The sequence below is a fragment of the Leptodactylus fuscus genome, chromosome 11, assembly GCF_031893055.1.
Source record: "Leptodactylus fuscus isolate aLepFus1 chromosome 11, aLepFus1.hap2, whole genome shotgun sequence".
Taxonomy (NCBI): domain Eukaryota; kingdom Metazoa; phylum Chordata; class Amphibia; order Anura; family Leptodactylidae; genus Leptodactylus; species Leptodactylus fuscus.
The window spans coordinates 79,235,438-79,255,222 of NC_134275.1; the positions used below are offsets into that span (position 1 = coordinate 79,235,438).

The 19,785-nt window shown below is 43.1% G+C and overlaps 1 protein-coding gene across 1 annotated transcript in view; it reads left to right on the plus strand.

Annotated features, from left to right (window-relative positions):
* LOC142184736 (complement factor B-like) overlaps positions 1-9,319 on the plus strand; it is a 29,429-nt gene extending 20,110 nt beyond the window's left edge. Inside the window, exons 12-18 of the mRNA XM_075259792.1 lie at positions 2,487-2,604; positions 2,783-2,927; positions 4,629-4,708; positions 6,094-6,197; positions 7,045-7,177; positions 7,357-7,406; positions 9,164-9,319. Coding sequence (XP_075115893.1) covers positions 2,487-2,604; positions 2,783-2,927; positions 4,629-4,708; positions 6,094-6,197; positions 7,045-7,177; positions 7,357-7,406; positions 9,164-9,319 — 786 coding nt within the window. The remainder of the gene's footprint in view (positions 1-2,486; positions 2,605-2,782; positions 2,928-4,628; positions 4,709-6,093; positions 6,198-7,044; positions 7,178-7,356; positions 7,407-9,163) is intronic.
* The last annotated feature ends 10,466 nt before the right edge of the window (positions 9,320-19,785 follow it).

A 19,785-nucleotide genomic window follows, 5' to 3' on the forward strand; every position in this document is an offset into this window, starting at 1 on the left:
TGCAAAGGAGGATATGAGTACATCCTTGTTGTAATGGATCATTTTACAAGGTTTGCACAGGCATATGCTACCACAAACAAGTCTGGTAAGACTGCAGCAGACAAGATATTTAATGATTTTGCTCTAAAGTTTGGCTTTCCAACAAAATTACACCATGATCTGGGAAGAGAATTTGAAAATCAGTTATTTGCAAGACTTGGGAAATACTGCAGAATTCAGAATTCTCATACAACTCCATATCACCCAGAGGGTAATGGACAGGTTGAACGTTTTAATCGTACGTTGTTGTCAATGTTGAGAACTCTTACAGAGGAAGAAAAGCAAGACTGGAAGAATTCTTTGTCAAAAGTTGTCCACGCTTACAATTGTACTAGAAGTGAAGCAACAGGGTATTCACCTTTCTACCTATTGTATGGTCGATCACCAAGACTTCCAATTGACATAATGTTTGACACTCCAGTATCAGAGAAATACAAAACTTACGCGGATTATGTTACAGTCTGGAAAAAGAGAATGGCAGAAGCTTATAAAATAGCTTCAGAAACAGCAAAGAAGTCAGCATGTAAAAGCAAGGAATACTATGATCAAAAAAGTCATGGTGCTGAACTTACTCCAGGAAGTCGAGTTCTAGTGAAGAACTTACATGAGAAAGGAGGACCAGGAAAACTTCGCTCCTATTGGGAAGATAAGATTTATGTTGTCGTGAGAAGAAAACACGAAAACAGTCCAGTGTATGAGGTAAAACCAGAGTCAGGTGGCAACAGATCAAGGATTTTGCACCGTAATCTGTTATTATCTTGTGACTATCTTCCAGATGTACAGCAGACTGCTGAATTGTTAGGCCAAGAGAGATCCTCCAAAGCAAAGCGACCAAAACCAACATCACATGTAGGATATGAAACTGATAGTGTTGATGAAGAAGATGAAATGTGTTCATTAAGTTCACCTACAACAGATAACTATACAGCACAAGGCAGTAAACTTAATCCTGACGCAGCAGAATTTGAACCACAAAATTCATCAGAGATCTTGGCATCACCTGAAGGTCTACTGTCAGAGTCAGAAAAGTCATCAGAGGAATCTGCAACAACTCCAGAGGAAGAAGTATGGATGGAGAAATCTGAATCAACAGACCCAGAAACAGATGAAGAAACAGAAACTTCAGGACAACAGACTTTGAAAAGATCTTCTGTTGCGAGAGAAAGGCGAAGGCCGGTTACACTTACTTATGATACCATGGGAGAACCAAGTAGGGTACCAAGAAGTTTTCATGCTAAACAGGTAGTGAAAACCATTGGCCAAGAGAAACAACCTGAATGGTACCTACCACCAGCATATTTTCTGGAGAACTGTGAGCAGATATAAAGACTATTTACCTTCAAAGCAATTGCACTGTTACGTTTACAATTAGTTTGTTTATTTGGAAATGTTTCTAGTTGTTTAGCGATAGAAACTGTGAGGTTACATGGTCATGTGGTCGTATTTAATGCAAAAATTAGACCTGACCAATCTCCACCTCATAAAATGAGGTTCAGATATTGTAGTAGCATTGTTATGCATGGTGGTCCAATACTACTTAGAACCAGTGCTAACATTGGCTCTTCTAGGTCTCTTAGCTAGCAACGGACCTAGAAGTAACTTGTGACATTTTATAGGAACATATGTCACAATGAGGCATTGACCTCTATTGGAGATATCACCACCAATTGATTGTTCTCAATTACTAAAGTACCTTAAGACAATCCACATAATTGCGGAAATGCGGAATGTCGAGGACGACATTAATTTAGTGGGGAAGAATGTGAGATATATACAGAAAGATCCACCACACAAAAATTTGGATATTACCTAGTGTCAGACTAGCAGTTTACAGGTCCTGTAATCTGACACTAGAGTGGGACCATGTATCTCAGAGGTGTGTTTCTGGTGGGACACTTATTGTAGTGCACCTCAGATAGCAAGAAGAAGGGAGGTCCTGCTCTCCATATTGATGCATGTCCCTTATGATTACAGGTACAGTGATTAATTGCTGCAGCCATGTTGTTGTTATATTCTCATATTGTATTGTTCAGTATATGTTGATACAGTCACTGATGTTAGGAATGACTGAGAACTTGATGCTAATGTATAACTACTAGATAGTATGTAAGGACACTTATTGTAGTGCACCTCAGATAGCAAGAAGAAGGGAGGTCCTACTCTCCATATTGATGCATGTCCCTTATGATTACAGATAAAGTGAATAAAGAATATAAACCCCCCCAACCACACCAATATGATGGCGCTATATAAGTGAGCATAATAAATAAATAATAAATAAAATATCTTCAAAAATTTATATAAAAAAAAAATGGTGACACATTCCCTTTATGGCCAGGACTCTCTGGCCACATCATTTACTCTTCCTTTATGCGTAAGAAAGTTGTTTTAATTGGGCGGCTAAGAACTTATTTCATAAGACTTTTTTCATTTTATTTTTATTAAAGCGCCCGGGTTCTGAAGAATCCTGTAAAGGGTCGATTGTGAGCAAAACTTTTATCCTGACTGCCGCTCACTGCTTCCATCTAGATGACCAACTCCATTCTATCACTGTCAGAGTTGCAGGTAAGTACTCCCATCAGATTCATTGAAGGTCCAGCTCTTGTCCAACTACAGCTGGGTCCGACATGTTGTCTAGGCGGGATACAAGTATCTTGGAGTATCTTGGAGACAATCTTACACCAGTGAAGTTCACAGAACTACCTATGTTTTGTCTTATTGTGTTTGTGTATCTCTATTGTAGACAGGGCATTGAAAGTGAAGGACCTCCACCGACATGAGAAGTACGACCCACTCGGCAAACGGGACAAGATGGTGGATAAATCGTTTGATTATGACTTCGCTCTAATTGAATTGCAAAATAAGATTGAGTTTTCCAGAAAAGTCAGGTAAGATAAGATAAGATTACTTTTTGCAATTTTGAACCTAAATATAGACATGACCAAATCACAGGGTGCCAGGATTAGCTGTATTATAACTGAGCTGTTTATGTCATATATTATAACAGGGTTGATAAAGTTTTATGAAATGGGAATGGTGCCTCTGTGACCTTGCTTCCAATCAGAATTGCCGTATTATATAATGCAAACATACATTTAAATGACTAGCAGCTGAATTTGAGGCATATATTAGGAATGGTGGAAAATCTTGCACAGACAAACGAATATATATATATGTTAACCTGGTCAAACAAAGAAATGTATGTCCTAGGTGGATTTGTATATGTGGATGTGTATATCCTTCATGAACACCTATACAAGACAGTAAACTATTACAATGTTACAGTTATACAAGGAAACTGCAGATAGAAAGAAACAGCATCAATAAGCTGCCACAAAGCAACAGTATATCTCTCTATGACAAAGATATTGTTACACTGTTCCAGAAAACTGCAGATAAACAATGTCAATAAGCTGCCAGAAAGCCATATCTCTGTGCTACAAAGCTTTAGTTATATAGGGCCAGAAAACTGCAGATAAAAAGTGTCAGTAAGCTGCCAGAAAGCCATAGCTCTCTTTGACAAAGACTCGAAACTTGGCCGAACGCCACATCTGTGTATTGCAAAGCCATAGATACATCGAAGAAACATAGAAGATGATTAATGGCCGACGTTGCCATGATATTATTTCCATTCTCTTAGGATAGACGTCCATATCTCAGTCCTGCTTATTCACTTACTGTAGTTATACGGCTATAGATTAGTAATCTGCGGATAAACAGTGTCAATAAGCTACCAGAAAGCCAGGTGTCTCTATTGCGAAATAGAAGTAGATAAGACACGACGTACCTGATGGCGGTATTACATGGACTGACCCAGCAGGTAATAAACAGCAGCAGAATCGCTACCGTATGAGGATGAGCGGACCGTTCGTTCCAATACCGGTTCCAGCACATCGCCAGGTTTACAGGTGTAGGAAAATAATGTTCTTCGTAACTTCTACCCAAATATAAAATATGGATTATATCAGGAGGACTCATAGAGTAGATACAGGAAAAATACGGAATAATCGTATCAGTCATCAGTGTCCAGGTGAGTGCCAGGTTCTGTAGTGTCAGGTGGGCGGTGAACCTGATTAGCATATTGCATGCTGAAACTAATAGGAATGATTGCTCAGGAATGGTGGGGGCTGGAGAAAAGATTCCAAGTGCACTGGAGACAATGGAGCAGAGCCTTGGAGGGTGGAAAGACTCGGAGCTTGTGGAGGAGGTGAAAGGTCCTCATTCATGGTCTGACCTTCTCTAGGACTCCAGACTTTGGTAGGTTTGGGTAGAAACACCTGCACCAGAAGGAAATCCCATCAAATTGATAATATATTTAGGATATGTGACTTGTGAGCTGAGACCCCCACCCAGTAATTCCACTACCTTTAATGTTTATCGCCACTATGACCCAATTCACCTGCTGAGCTGTTGTCGGACTGTACCCTGACCTCACCTCCGGCCTCCGTGGGGGGATTATAATTCCCAGTATTGGGTTGTTGGGTCGGTGCAGTGAAAATTTAATTTGTCTTGCTAGAGTTTATTTAGACAGAACAAAACTGAATGTAATGATTTGGATACGAAGATAAGACGTCTTGTTGTTCCTGCAGACCCATCTGCCTTCCATGTACGACGGGGGCGTCCTGGGCTTTAAAGCAACGAGGGATAGCGGTGACATGCAGCGACCATGGTGAGTGTGTACGGTGGTGCAGGGCTCATGGGAAGGGTCAGATCCCTGCCCTGACTTTGCCTGTGATGATGCGCAGTGTTAATAGATTCAGTGCAACATTATTTGGCATAGTATAGTTTATTTGTCAAATTGTATCATGTATTGTGATGCAGTATGCTGTATGATGTGTTGTGATGCAGTATGTTGTAGGATGTGTTGTGATGCAGTATGTTGTATGATGTGATGCGATGCACTATGTTGTATGATATATTGTGATGCACTATGTTGTAGGATGTGTTGTGATGCAGTATGTTGTATGATATATTGTGATGCAGTATGATGTGTTGCAATGCACTATGTTGTATGATGTATTGTGATGCACTATGTTGTAGGATGTGTTGTGATGCAGTATGTTGTATAATGTGTTGCAATGCAGTATGTTGTATGATGTGATGCGATGCACTATGTTGTATGATATATTGTGATGCACTATGTTGTAGGATGTGTTGTGATGCAGTATGTTGTATGATATATTGTGATGCAGTATGATGTGTTGCAATGCACTATGTTGTATGATGTATTGTGATGCACTATGTTGTAGGATGTGTTGTGATGCAGTATGTTGTATAATGTGTTGCAATGCAGTATGTTGTATGATGTGATGCGATGCACTATGTTGTATGATATATTGTGATGCACTATGTTGTATGATGTGTTGTGATGCAGTATGTTGTATGATGTATTGTGATGCACTATGTTGTAGGATGTGTTGTGATGCAGTATGTTGTATGATGTGTTGCGATGCACTATGTTGTATGATGTGTTGTGACACACTATGTTGTATGATATATTGCTATGCACTATGTAGTATGATGTGTTATACGCTCATGTCACTTAAATTGGTGCTGGTTATTTTCCCGACTATTGTTCTAGTATATTTAGAAAGCTGCACAATTCCCTATTGGCGTTTTGTAGTTGCGCCTGTGAGTTACACCGAGAAGCATAAGGGCCCTGGTGCAAAGGTCCACCTTGGGCCCCCTCAGCAATTTTCTCCCCTTTCGTAGTACCACCTCCCCCCAGAATCTGTCCTTGACTATATTCAGACCAGTTGCTCCATTTGAGATGAGAAGGTTACGTTTCTCTTGTGTGACAGTGGAATACACTTTCTTTGTTGGGAGGTTTTTTTGGAGGCTGATTATGAGGCGCCAAAAACCTCTGTGTGCACTGACCCTTAGGACACCCCAGAAGTATATAGGGAGGTATATATATCAGTGTTTAGTGGTGGGTTGTTGGAGACAGGTCACAAGGTCACCAGTTCAGATGACACTGAATAGAATAGAAATGTAGAAAATTGAAACATGAAAAATGTAAAAGTTCTTAACCCCATAACATTTTCTATGTTGCAGAGAAGACGCTGCTCTCCTCCGAACTGGTCAGGGCCATGTTTGTTGCAGAGGAAAAGGAGAGGCAATATGAAGGGAAGAATGTGCTCATAAAGCGCGGGAATAAGGTGCGGACAATGAGGAATAATGACATTGTGTATCCGGCAGACTGTACATGGACATAATGACATAATGTTCATATTGAAGCGGGAATTTGTCTTGGACGCTATAACAAGGTCGTGATGCAGTCACGTGAGAGTGGCCTAGCAGCTAAATAGGCAGAAACATTGTGTATCATTATATAATGAAGGGCTTATATCTTAGGAATGACCGAACAGATTTGGTTAAACATAAACAAAACAGCAGAATGCTCCGGGTGACGGCACCGATCAGAAGATAGAGGTCACTGGGCTCTTCAGATCTGGTGACAGGGTGTCTGTACATCTATGCTTCGGCAGAGAATAGATTATTAAAAAATATATTACAAAAACAATCAGATCAGACCTTTGGCCCTAAAAATTACAATCGATTTTAAAGGGGTTGTGCCATTACCGAAGCTTCTTCCCTCTCCACCGGTGCTCCATTCATTTGTACAGGGCTGTGGGCGGTGACGGAGATTACAGTCCCAGCAGCCCCAGACTGCACATTAGAGGCCACAGGAAAATGGCCGCCGCACATGTGCAGTCGGTGCTTTCGGTTGAAGACACTTAGAAGAGGCAGTCATGAGAAGAAGATGTAGGGCCTTGCTGGAGAGCCTGCAGGCGGTACAGGGGATGCTCCCAGTGCTGTCTGGAGACTCATTTGCAAATGGTGAAAGCCGTGAATATTACCGGAATGGTGGCGTGGAGAAGACATCTAAAGGTAGTGAAAGAATAGCCTTTCTTAAGGCTATTCCAACATGGTAGGCCTGAAAAAAGGATTCTAATCTTAGAAGGGTTACCTTATTGCAATAACAACTGCCCTTCTCCCCCACAGAGACTCGCCTGTCTATCGGATACCAAAAAGATAGAAAAATACAAGGATATTCCAGACATCAAAGATCTCATCACCGACAGCTTCTTATGTACCGGTGGGATAGAACCTGAGGTGGATCCACAAACCTGCAAAGGTAAGTCATTCATGTTCATGGGTCCAAGGGTGGGGAGGAGATAGAATTGGATTTTCTGCCTCCAGCCAAATTCAATGACTTCTGGATTGTGATTGTGAACTGGGAAATCTTGGGCCATTACTGGGCTGGGACCTAATATGACCAAAGCACATCTGACTCTCTGCTCTTCCCTACTCCAGGTGACTCCGGAGGTCCTCTTATTGTGCAGTACAAACAGCGTTACTTCCAGGTAAGTCATGTAGTCTCTCGCCTCAGGTCCTCAGGTTCTTGAGCTGGAATTCTTTTTATGATGGTGATTCAAAGTTTCGGCAAATTTAGCCCCCTAGTTCTTGTTGACCCTCTGGCCTGATGTCAGTAGAGTAAGTAGTGGTGGGAAACCTTTGTAACGATCCCTGCTCATGGCAAACTGGTTCACTTACATCTAAGTGTAAGGTGGTGCGAATACACACCTTAAATTGCTGGCTGTTCTCCCTTTGGTCCACACAAATATTTGCGTAGATAGGCAGGAGGGGCAATCCATAAGGTATTTTATTGCTGTTCACACTGAGGCCTTCAAGCCAAGCTGCAGCATAGTGTGACATGGCTTGACTTGCTCTAGCCATTGTTACAGAGGTTGCGTTGCCATATGCACCGTCACTGTGGTTGATGTCGGCCATTGTGGTTGTGTTCCGGGAGGTTTCTGAAAGTCAGATCACGTGATGGCTGTTGGTGTGACAATGCAAAATCTGGACCCGGGCTTTCGGCCTACCATGTGCTTTCTATAATACTGTTCTCTTCTAATATAACAGACCGGCCTTAATGTTTATTGAGTGGTCTTATATTGAGTTTTACACATGTGGACAAAATTGTCGGTCGCTCTCGTTTAATGAAAGAAAAGCCCACAATGGTCACAGAAATAACTGGAACTTGCCAAACTACATGTTGAGAAGCCACAAAGCTTCTGGGAGAATGTCCTATGGACAGAGGAGACAAAAATCTAACTTTTTGGCAAGGCACATCAGCTCTATATTCTATATCTTGAAAAGAACCCTGTCCCTACTGTGACACATGGAGGAGCTCTGTTATGTCCCTACTGTGACACATGGAGGAGCTCTGTTATGTCCCTACTGTGACACATGGAGGAGCTCTGTTATGTCCCTACTGTGACACATGGAGGAGCTCTGTTATGTCCCTACTGTGACACATGGAGGAGCTCTGTTATGTCCCTACTGTGACACATAGAGGAGGCTCTGTTATGTCCCTACTGTGACACATGGAGGAGCTCTGTTATGTTCTGGGGCTGCTTTGCTGCATCTGGCACAGGGTGTCTTGAATCTGTGCAGGGTACAATGAAATCTCAAGACTATCAAGGGATTCGAGAGAGAAACGTGCTGCCCAGTGTCAGAAAGCTTGGTCTCAGTCACAGGTCCTGGGTGGTCTTGTAACAGGATAATGACCCAAAACACAGCTGAAAACACCCAATAATGGCTAAGAGGAGAACATTGGACTATTCTGAAGTGGCTGCCTGTGAGCCCGCACCTAAATCGTATTGGAAGGAGCTGAAACATGGCGTCTGGATAAGGCCCCTTCACACCCGAGACAACTGGGGCAGTTTGCTCATGAAGAGGCCAAAATCCCTGCTAAGAGGGGCAGAAGTCTCATAGACAGTTACAGGAATTGTCTGATCGCAGCGACTGCCTCAAAAGGTGCAACAAAATATTAAGTCACGGGAACCGTCATTTCTGTCCAGGCCGGTTTCAGGAGTTTTATAAAAATTCTGTTGAAGGAAAAGCAAAATCTGACTTTCATTTCTTCATTTTCATAGAATTTTTATTCCTTATCACTTTTATCAGATTCCGGTTATTTCTGTGACCATTGTGGGGTTTTTCTTTCATTAATCGAGGGGACCAACAATTTTGTCCACGTGTGTATATTACTCACTCTTTATACTTTGTACGGTTTTGGCGTTTTAGTTTTTCCTGACGCCTCTTCTCCTTTACTGTCTAGGTCGGCGTTATCAGCTGGGGGACAATCGTCAGCTGTAATGGACCCAGAAGAAGACCCGATCCCGTGCCGCCGCTATCTCGGGATTTCCATGCTGATGTGTTCCGTGCGTCGGATTGGCTAAAGAATAAGCTGGAAGAGTTAGAATTCCTGAGCTGAAGCTTCCAAAGACACTGCAAAATATGATTGTGGTCCATTCAGTGGCCCAAGCGATAGTTGTACACGCTATGTATATATTCGTGGCCATAAGTGTTGGTGCCCATGGAATTTTTCCCAGAAAATTATTGCAATTCCACGTGTTTTCTTCTACACATCTTTATTTCCTTTGTGTGCATTGAGAGAACACGAAAAAACAGGAAAGAAGCTGAAAATGATATAATTTCACGTAAAGCTCCAAAAACGCTCCAACAATGGGACAGACAAAATCACTGGCAATTTAATATTTGGTTGCACACCCTTTGGAAAAAAATAACTGAAATCAATCGCTTACCATTGTCAAGCTTCTTAAAGGGATCCTATCACTCAGACATGATTTTTTCTAAGTACCATGTTGGAATAGCCTTAAGAAAGGCTATTCGTCTCCTATCTTTCCTCATCTTCCCCCGAGCCGCCGTTCGCCTACAATCCCAGTTCTTGTCGGTATGCTTTCCTGCAGCATTGGGGGCAGGCCCCAAGCGCTCAGACAGCTTTGGGAGCTCTCTCCAGCACCGCCTCCTCTTCTTCAGCAGCCTCATCTTCCTCCTATTCTTCGGCGGTGGGTTGTAACTCCTGAGGCCTCGGTCCTTGGGCGGAGCAGTCTGCGCATGCCCACAGGCCACGAGAAAATGGCCACTTCCAATACTGTGCAAGCGGCTATTTTCTCGTGGCCTGTGGGCATGCGCAGGCTGCTCCGCCCAAGGCCCGAATCCTCAGAAGTTACAACCCACCGCCATGCTGCTGAAGAAGAGGAGGTGGCGCTGGAGAGAGCTCCCTCGCAGCATTGGGGACGCTCCCAAAGCTGTCTGAGCACTGGGGCCCGCCCCCAATGCTGTGAGAGAGCTCATTAGCATACTGACAAGAACCGGGATTGTACTTAGAAAAAATCATGTCTGAGTGATAGGATCCCTTTAAACCTCTGAAGTGGAATTGTGGACCCAGGTTCTTTTGCAGACGGCTCCAGGTTTCTCATATTTGGAGGCGCCTTCTCTTCCCCCAACAGCAATTTTAAGATCTCTCCATATTTGTTCAATGGGATTTAGACCCGGACTCATTGTGTCCTCAGACAATCCTTTTCTCCACTTTCTGTTCTCCCATTTTTATATTGCCCACACCTGTTACTTGCCATAGGTCATAGAGTTTGAACACGCATCACATACTTAAAACAAAATTATTTAACCACAATTTTGAAAAGATGCCAACAATTCTGTCCAGCCCATTTTTGGAGTTTTGTGTGAAGTTGTCGAATTTGCCTTATTTTAATTTTTTTATGTGTAATTGCAAGAATTTTCTAAACGAAAAACTTAATTTTTTAAGGAGTGAAAACACAGCCATGACTATATAGAGTATATGTGAGCTTTTATAAAATGATGATAATAATATGAACCACCTCCAGGGCTAAATTTTACACAGAAATATAGAATTATCTACTCTGATACAATAAATGTCCTACTGCAACACCTAATTCTCTGAGCCTGGTACCTGAGAAATCGACATTGAACAAAGGAAAAATATGACTTCAGAGGCAAGTGGGTCATAACTCATGTTTCATAACCATTCAGGGACCAAAACTTGGATACCCGACTACTCAGTAGCGTCAGGCATCTGGACCTTTAATACTAATAACCTCACCAAATGATGTATCTGTGGAAGGGATCGTGATTCTATCATCATGTTTGGTATGCCTGGACTTGGTGTCACCTGCTGGCATATCATTACTATATGAGATACCCGCCCAGTGGTATGGAATATTATCAGAATAGGTTCTATCGCCCTTGATGTGGCGCCTGTAACTAGCCAGCCCCAGTCACACGTGGGAGGGTCTGAGAAGGGGGCTGGGTTAGGAACCCTTTAAAAAGGGATGGTGACTGGATCCTCTTGGTCAGATACCTGGAGAGACAATCATGCTTGCCATCTGTCCAGTTCTTCCGCTACTTGTAAGAGGTCTACTGTATTTTGTTTGGTACATTGTTACTTGTATTTAAGCCTTTTGTATTTCATCTCTCCTGTATATTTCCTGTATGTCTTCTGTATATTAAATCTTACAATTGAATAAGATTATCCCTGGCCCTGAAACATTCCCACATTTAGCTTTGCGACTATTTGTATGCCAGTGTATTAGTCTCTGTGCGGGTGTTTGTACATTTCAGGGTCTCGTCTTCTGTAAGTGACAGCCATTAGTGTTGGTGTGTGGATATTGGGATTGCTTCACACCTTTATAGCCTAATGTGATAAGTGAGGGAGGAAGCAGAATCCCCCTTTAGGGTCGCACATAGGTTTGTGCCAATCTTGAGATTTCAGTATCGATTTAAAAATCGATTTACGATCATTTTCCAGCCAATCGCGATCATGAAATTTGCTCGATCGCTGATCGGGATCCGATCTTCCCGATCGCTCAACCCTAATTGTATATTATACATACAGTGGGGTTGAGCCGATCTTGAGATTTCAAAATCTGATTTTCGATCATTTTCCAGCCGATCCCGATCGTGAAATTTGCTCAATCGCCGATCGGGATCCAACCTTTCCGATCCCGATCGCTCAACCCTAGTCACACAGGCTTGTGTGGTGAGAGGGTGTTTGGATCCCAAACAGTAACAATACACATGAAGGGCATATCAACAACATTGCGTTCAAGAAAGAGCTAGAGAGACTTGTCTTCAAGATGGAATTTATAGATGAAATGAAGCATAAAAAACCTTTATGGGGAATTTTAACTTTTTTTAATTTAATTTTATTTTTTTGCTGATTTCCCCTGTAACAGAGGCTCATGCATGGCACCAGTTACAGAAGGAATGCCGCCTCCTACAGGTACTGTAGTCTATGTGAATCCTCACACTGTTCCTGGCCCTTAGTCATGTGACCGTAGAGCCACATCATGGCGGCTCCCATAGTTGTGCTCACAGCGAAAGGAAAGGCAGGGAGGGTAATAAAGTAGCAAACACATACGGACCCCAATGGAGCCCATTGACTTTAATCAGGTCTGTAGGGTGTCCATTATTTTTTATCTGAAGGCTCTGGATAAAAAATACAGGAATTTTTCATCTGGCAATTTACCAACAGCAAACGGCAGTCTGTTAGAGGTTCGGAAACCTAAACCCAAGCTGCTTAATGGTATCCCAGTAACTTAATGGTCCCAAACAGAAAAACAGGTCCCATTAAAAAATCACAAAGCACTTACTGTAATAAACTCTGCAGCCACAATGGTTCCCCTGATAGGTGGAATCATCAAGGTCTCAAAGCAGGTTCAGAATTCTTCGTAGGTGGAGCCAAATTTTTGAAGCAGATTTTACATCAAGGGCAGATTATTTTGTCCAAATTGCTCGTCTGATATTTGGAAATTCAATGTCAGGAAGCAGGTTCAGAGTCCAGTAGACAAAAGAAAAAATTATTGGATTGTGTTGAATGAAGCAAGAACAGTCCGGAATGAGACAACACAGGAGCCATAAACTAGACTAGGGTAGGAAGCATGATAATCCGGCAAGGAGGAATCCTCAAAGTCTGGCCTGTACAGGAGATCAAACCAAACATTTACAAACACTCGAGAAATTGGAGAAACTACACCAACAAAATATGGAGAGGGCGACAAGGATGACAAGGAATGGGAAATAAGTTCTTGAGTTCATTTAATAATTGGATGTCCATCCACCTTAGAATCAAGGAATAAGTCTAGGACATTAAGTTTTGCTGGTGCAAAGAATCCATGAACTTGCACCCAGAATCCATCTATAAAGGGGATTGTCCATGAACAGGTCTGTATTTAAATGTGTAGCTAGTTAAAAATTTAAAAAATTTTCAAATATGAATAATTACAAATTTTGCTGTTTTAAAGACTTTCACTAATCATTAGAGATGACAATCTGGTGTCTTGATTGGTTGCCAGTGGATACCATGATGTCCTTATTGTGGTCAGGTTATCTTCTCATAAATGTAGTGTTCTCCTGATAACCAGCCATGATGTCCTTATTGTGGTCGGGTTATCTTCTCATAAATGTAGTGTCCTCCTGATAACCAGCCATGATGTCCTTATTGTGGTCGGGTTATCTTCTCATACATGTAGTGTCCTCCTGATAACCAGCCATGATGTCCTTATTGTGGTCAGGTTATCTTCTCATACATGTAGTGTCCTCTCCTGATAACCAGCCATGATGTCCTTATTGTGGTCGGGTTATCTTCTCATACATGTAGTGTCCTCCTGATAACCAGCCATGATGTCCTTATTGTGGTCGGGTTATCTTCTCATACATGTAGTGTCCTCCTGATAACCAGCCATGATGTCCTTATTGTGGTCAGGTTATCTTCTCATACATGTAGTGTCCTCCTGATAACCAGCCATGATGTCCTTATTGTGGTCGGGTTATCTTCTCATACATGTAGTGTCCTCCTGATAACCAGCCATGATGTCCTTATTGTGGTCGGGTTATCTTCTCATAAATGTAGTGTCCTCCTGATAACCAGCCATGATGTCCTTATTGTGGTCAGGTTATCTTCTCATACATGTAGTGTCCTCCTGATAACCAGCCATGATGTCCTTATTGTGGTCGGGTTATCTTCTCATAAATGTAGTGTCCTCCTGATAACCAGCCATGATGTCCTTATTGTGGTCAGGTTATATTCTCATACATGTAGTGTCCTCCTGATAACCAGCCATGATGTCCTTATTGTGGTCGGGTTATCTTCTCATACATGTAGTGTCCTCCTGATAACCAGCCATGATGTCCTTATTGTGGTCGGGTTATCTTCTCATACATGTAGTGACCCCTCCTGATAACCAGCCAGTGCTATATTGCTGCAGAGAAAAACCCCTAAATGAGGCTACTTTTTGTGTGTCACCCCTTTCTAAGACATGGACAATCCAATGAGATGTCCACAACCCGTTTCATGGCACATGAACTGCTCATGTCATGTGTTAAATGACAGAGTTCCTACATACACCAAGTGTTGGGGGTTTACCCACTATTCCAGGAGTCCAGGAGCTCACTCCACTTTGGGCCACTGAATGTATCTTTAATACCGCAAGTGTTTTACAATATATTTTAAGAAGCCAATCATTTTCAATGTAGTGAAGATTATCCACAACAAAATGGCCTCCAGACAAACATCACATGATATGTACTTTTCCCTCTAGTAACTGAACAGCAGTGCAATGAGAAGAATCCTCGTCTATACTTAGACATTGATGCAACTGGATGGTGGAAATTAATTGTTGACCTGTATGGCGCGTTGCCTAATGGTTGTCAGGGCTGATGGATACCAGATAAGTGGAGGAGGCGCTGCCTGTGCTCTCGTATCTCGGCTCCCTGATCTCCTGGAATCTGAGAAATGCTGGACTGGTGGGATTATTGTGGATATTTATATGTCTGGAAACTCCAACTTACCTTGGGTGCAATGGGCGACACTGTATACGTGGGAATTATGGATGACACTGGTTATGGAGACTCTCTGGTTGGCTTTGTTTATGGGGACTCTCTGGTTGGCATTGTTTGTGGGAACTCTCTGGTTGGCATTGTTTGTGGGGACTCTCTGGTTGGCATTGTTTATGGGGACTCTCTGGTTGGCATTGTTTGTGGGAACTCTCTGGTTGGCATTGTTTATGGGGACTCTCTGGTTGGCTTTGTTTATGGGGACTCTCTGGTTGGCAATGTTTATGGGGACTCTCTGGTTGGCAATGTTTATGGGGACTCTCTGGTTGGCATTGTTTATGGGGACTCTCTGGTTGGTATTGTTTATGAGGATTCTCTGGTTGGTATTGTTTATGAGGATTCTCTGGTTGGCATTGTTTATGGGGACTCTCTGGTTGGCATTGTTTATGGGGACTCTCTGGTTGGCATTGTTTATGGGGACTCTCTGGTTGGCTTTGTTTATGGGGGCTCTCTGGTTGGCTTTGTTTATGGGCACTCTCTGGTTGGTTTTGTTTATGGGCACTCTCTGGTTGGCTTTGTTTATGGGGACTCTCTGGTTGGCTTTGTTTATGGGGACTCTCTGGTTGGCATTGTTTATGGGGACTCTCTGGTTGGCTTTGTTTATGGGGACTCTCTGGTTGGCATTGTTTATGGGGACTCTCTGGTTGCCTTTGTTTATGGGGGCTCTCTGGTTGGCAATGTTTATGGGGACTCTCTGGTTGGCAATGTTTATGGGGACTCTCTGGTTGGTATTGTTTATGGGGACTCTCTGGTTGGCATTGTTTATGGGGACTCTCTGGTTGGCAATGTTTATGGGGACTCTCTGGTTGGCATTGTTTGTGGGGACTCTCTGGTTGGTAATGTTTATGGGGACTCTCTGGTTGGCATTGTTTGTGGGGACTCTCTGGTTGGCATTGTTAATGGGGACTCTGGTTGGCTTTGCTTATGAGGACTCTCTGGTTGGTAATGTTTGTGGGGACTCTCTGGTTGGTATTGTTTATGGGGACTCTCTGGTTGGCATTGTTTATGGGGACTCTCTGGTTGGCAATGTTTATGGGGACTCTGGTTGGCTTTGCTTATGAGGACTCTCTGGTTGGTAATGTTTATGGGGACTCTCTGGTTGGCATTGTTTGTGGGGACTCTCTGGTTGGCTTTGTTTATGGGCACTCTGGTTGGTTTTGCTTATGAGGACTCTCTGGTTGGTAATGTTTATGGGGACTCTCTGGTTGGCATTGTTTGTGGGGACTCTCTGGTTGGCTTTGTTTATGGGGACTCTGGTTGGCTTTGTTTATGGGGACTCTCTGGTTGGCAATGTTTATGGAGACTCTCTGGTTGGCTTTGTTTATGGGGACTCTCTGGTTGGCAATGTTTATGGAGACTCTTGGGTTGGCAATGATTATGGGGTGATTCCGTCATTTATGGGGAACCCTATATTAATTTTCTGATGAGAAATTCCCTTTAAAGCAGTTTTACAGCTAAATAAATATTAAAAACTGCTCACAATGAAATTCTAACATAACAAGTGAAATCCTCCTGGCTCCTTGCACCAGTCCAGTTCTGACACTGCCAGGTCTCCTCTGACCGCTACTTCGTTCCAGTCACTGGTGAATCAGAGTGATTGGCTAAAACACCAGGAAATGGGGACCTGGCAACATCAGAATAAATGGGGACTGTAAAAGGGGGCATCACTTTTTTAGGTTTGAACCCCCATTGTGAACAGTTTGCTTAATCCCTACAAAAGGCTTATCCAGTGTTTGTAATAAAGTAATAACAGCAACAATGTAAAAAAAAAATTATTCTCAACTTTTTGAACTCCACCAATGCAGCACAGAAGTTTTGGCAGTTTTCCTGGTCCTCTGCTGGACCCTTTTGGATCTATTGTGTAAGAACCTGAGCCCCAGGAGAATACTATGGTGCTTTGGTGGTTCAGTCCTACCCTGTATACCACCATAGTCAGGTCTATTAGTCAGGTCACCTCTATATAGAACAGTAAGGCCAACTTCACATGACCGAGTATCACTTGGTCTATTTGTTTGTCGGATTTACCGGCCTGAACATCGTGTCTGGAGAGGGACTCCTAGTATTATGTATAGGAGTCCCAGTAAATCCAGGAAACACACGGTGTAACATCTCTGCCTGTTCAGGTCACTGCGCCACCCTCTGCTTGCATGCGGCGGTGCAGGAGGCGTGTGCAGTTTAGTTCCTTGCTTAGAGTTTTTGGTTGCACTGTGTGAACACGGCTCTAGTTCTGTAATTGAATTTGCACCACACCCGTCTTCTGCCCTTGTCTGCCTCTGTCCATGAAGTAGTTAAATTTGGTCTTGCCCTGTGATTGACAGCCGCCTGTCTTCCTGTCTGGTCAAGGGCGGGTTCATCCTCCCCTATTTAGTCTTGGTTCACATTCACATTGGTGCTTGCTATTGCCTTGTGTGTGCTGGCTTTTCTCTTGCTGTTTAATTACTTGTATTCTGATTCTTGACCTCTGGCTTTCCCTATTGACTAGTCTTTTGGATTTCGATTTGGCACTGCATTGCTCGACTGTTACTGACCCCTGGCTAGCTGATCTCCCTTTGTTGTTTGTCTTGTCTGCGTTTGTGTGTCACATATATAGGAAGGGATCATCTCCAAGTTGCTGCCTATTACCTAGGATAGGACCAGGCAATAGGAAGGGACAGTGCGGGGCTTCAGCTTAGGGCTCACTGTCTCTTGTGCCTCTTTCTCCAGGGTTTCCAGCAGCTACTGGGGAATTGTCATCAAAGCAATTTCCTAACACACGGACTAAGTTTCACGGACGGAAATCGATCAGGTGAATGTGACCTAACAGATAAGGAACCTGAGACGGTCTCGTTGCTGCCTGACAACACCATAGATAATAAGACTGCTGTAAAGCAGATTACTGAATGCTGTTAACAAAGCAGAGGAGAAGCTCAGGCAAGATGGCCGCCCCATTATCATGTATAGGAAATAAAATAAAATAAAAAAATCTGAAAATATAAACAGATTAGAAAAACATCATAGAAATACTAGACATTCAGCCCGGGTTCACCAACGTGATCCGTACAGTACATTTCTGTGGAAATTCTCCTCCTGGTTTGTAGGTAAAGAACAAAGGCCAACGAGATAACAGGGCGCAAATGTGGACAGAGCAAGCGTGTAATTCCAAGTAAAAATATACACAATACGACTGGGCTATAGAGGGACATTTGACAATACCCCTTTTATCTGGGGGCAGTATAGCATAGAGGGGGAGGGGCTGAACTGAAGGATATATGGAGAGCAATTGAGTGGGGCGTAGCTGTAGTGTCATGTGGCTTGATTTGGGGGAAGCAGTAGGACTAGCAACAGGGGTCACAGTATAAAGAAAGCTTCAGTGTGTAAGTGACAGCCCTGGGAAATTAGGTTAGCAAAATTTCCCACCCACTGACCCGTGTCTTTGTGATGACAGCTGTTGGGGTGTCCCTGGATATGAGGAGTATGGGTGATGGGTAACAGGGCTCCTTGGAGGCAGATCACACTGCCTAATTGGTGCACAAGATAAGGCCCGCGCCGTGAAGGAGGATTTGGATGGCAAATTGGGGGCCATTGGGTTGACAGAACCTGGGAGATGGAATGATTTAGGGTACCCTTGGATTGGAGAGCGTGGCTGGGTGGTGTAGGCAGGACTCACAGACTATATATATATACTGAGTGGTGTAAACAGGACTCGTAGGCTTTCTATATGTCCTGGGCAGTATAAGCAGGACTCGTAGGCTTTCTATATGTCCTGGACAGTATAATCAGGACTCCTAGGCTTTCTATATGTCCTGGACAGTATAAGCAGGACTCGTAGGCTTTCTATATGTCCTGGCCAGTATAAGCAGGACTCGTAGGCTTCCTATATGTCCTGGGCAGTATAAGCAGGACTCGTAGGCTTTCTATATGTCCTGGGCAGTCTAAGCAGGACTCGTAGGCTTTCTATATGTCCTGGACAGTATAAGCAGGACTCGTAGGCTTTCTATATGTCCTGGCCAGTATAAGCAGGACTCGTAGGCTTTCTATATGTCCTGGGCAGTCTAAGCAGGACTCGTAGGCTTTCTATATGTCCTGGGCAGTATAAGCAGGACTCGTAGGCTTTCTATATGTCCTGGACAGTATAAGCAGGACTCCTAGGCTTTCTATATGTCCTGGACAGTATAAGCAGGACTCGTAGGCTTCCTATATGTCCTGGACAGTATAAGCAGGACTCGTAGGCTTCCTATATGTCCTGGGCAGTATAAGCAGGACTCGTAGGCTTTCTATATGTCCTGGACAGTCTAAGCAGGACTCGTAGGCTTTCTATATGTCCTGGACAGTATAAGCAGGACTCGTAGGCTTTCTATATGTCCTGGGCAGTATAAGCAGGACTCGTAGGCTTTCTATATGTCCTGGACAGTATAAGCAGGACTCGTAGGCTTCCTATATGTCCTGGGAAGTATAAGCAGAACTCGTAGGCTTTCTATATGTCCTGGACAGTATAAGCAGGACTCGTAGGCTTCCTATATGTCCTGGGAAGTATAAGCAGAACTCGTAGGCTTTCTATATGTCCTGGGCAGTATAAGCAGGACTCCTAGTCTTTCTATATGAGATCTGTCAGCAGTTAAAGGGAATTCCTTGGGAATAGGCTAAAAAATATAAAAACTAAAGATAACTTGTCATGGTATCCCTCAGCATCGGGGCAGGTGCACTGACATTGTTTTACTTTTATTTTTGACGTCTATTTCTGGAGAATCCCTTTAACAGGACTTACCTATAATAAATACTAAACAAATAGGAAATTCAATATCCTGACGTCAGCGTCTCCTTTATCCTTACCTGCCCTCAGACAGGAGAGCTGATAAATCCATTGTGATAAGACAGACATGCTACCTCAGGTCACCTGGAGTAGATCAGTGGAGGTTGGTTGTTAATCCAGAATATATACTAATTCATATAATTGGTGTTGCAGAAACTGAGCTTTTTTTGTTGCATTGTTTTGAGTCAGGACTAGGAGTGGATTGAGCAGAAGAGAGA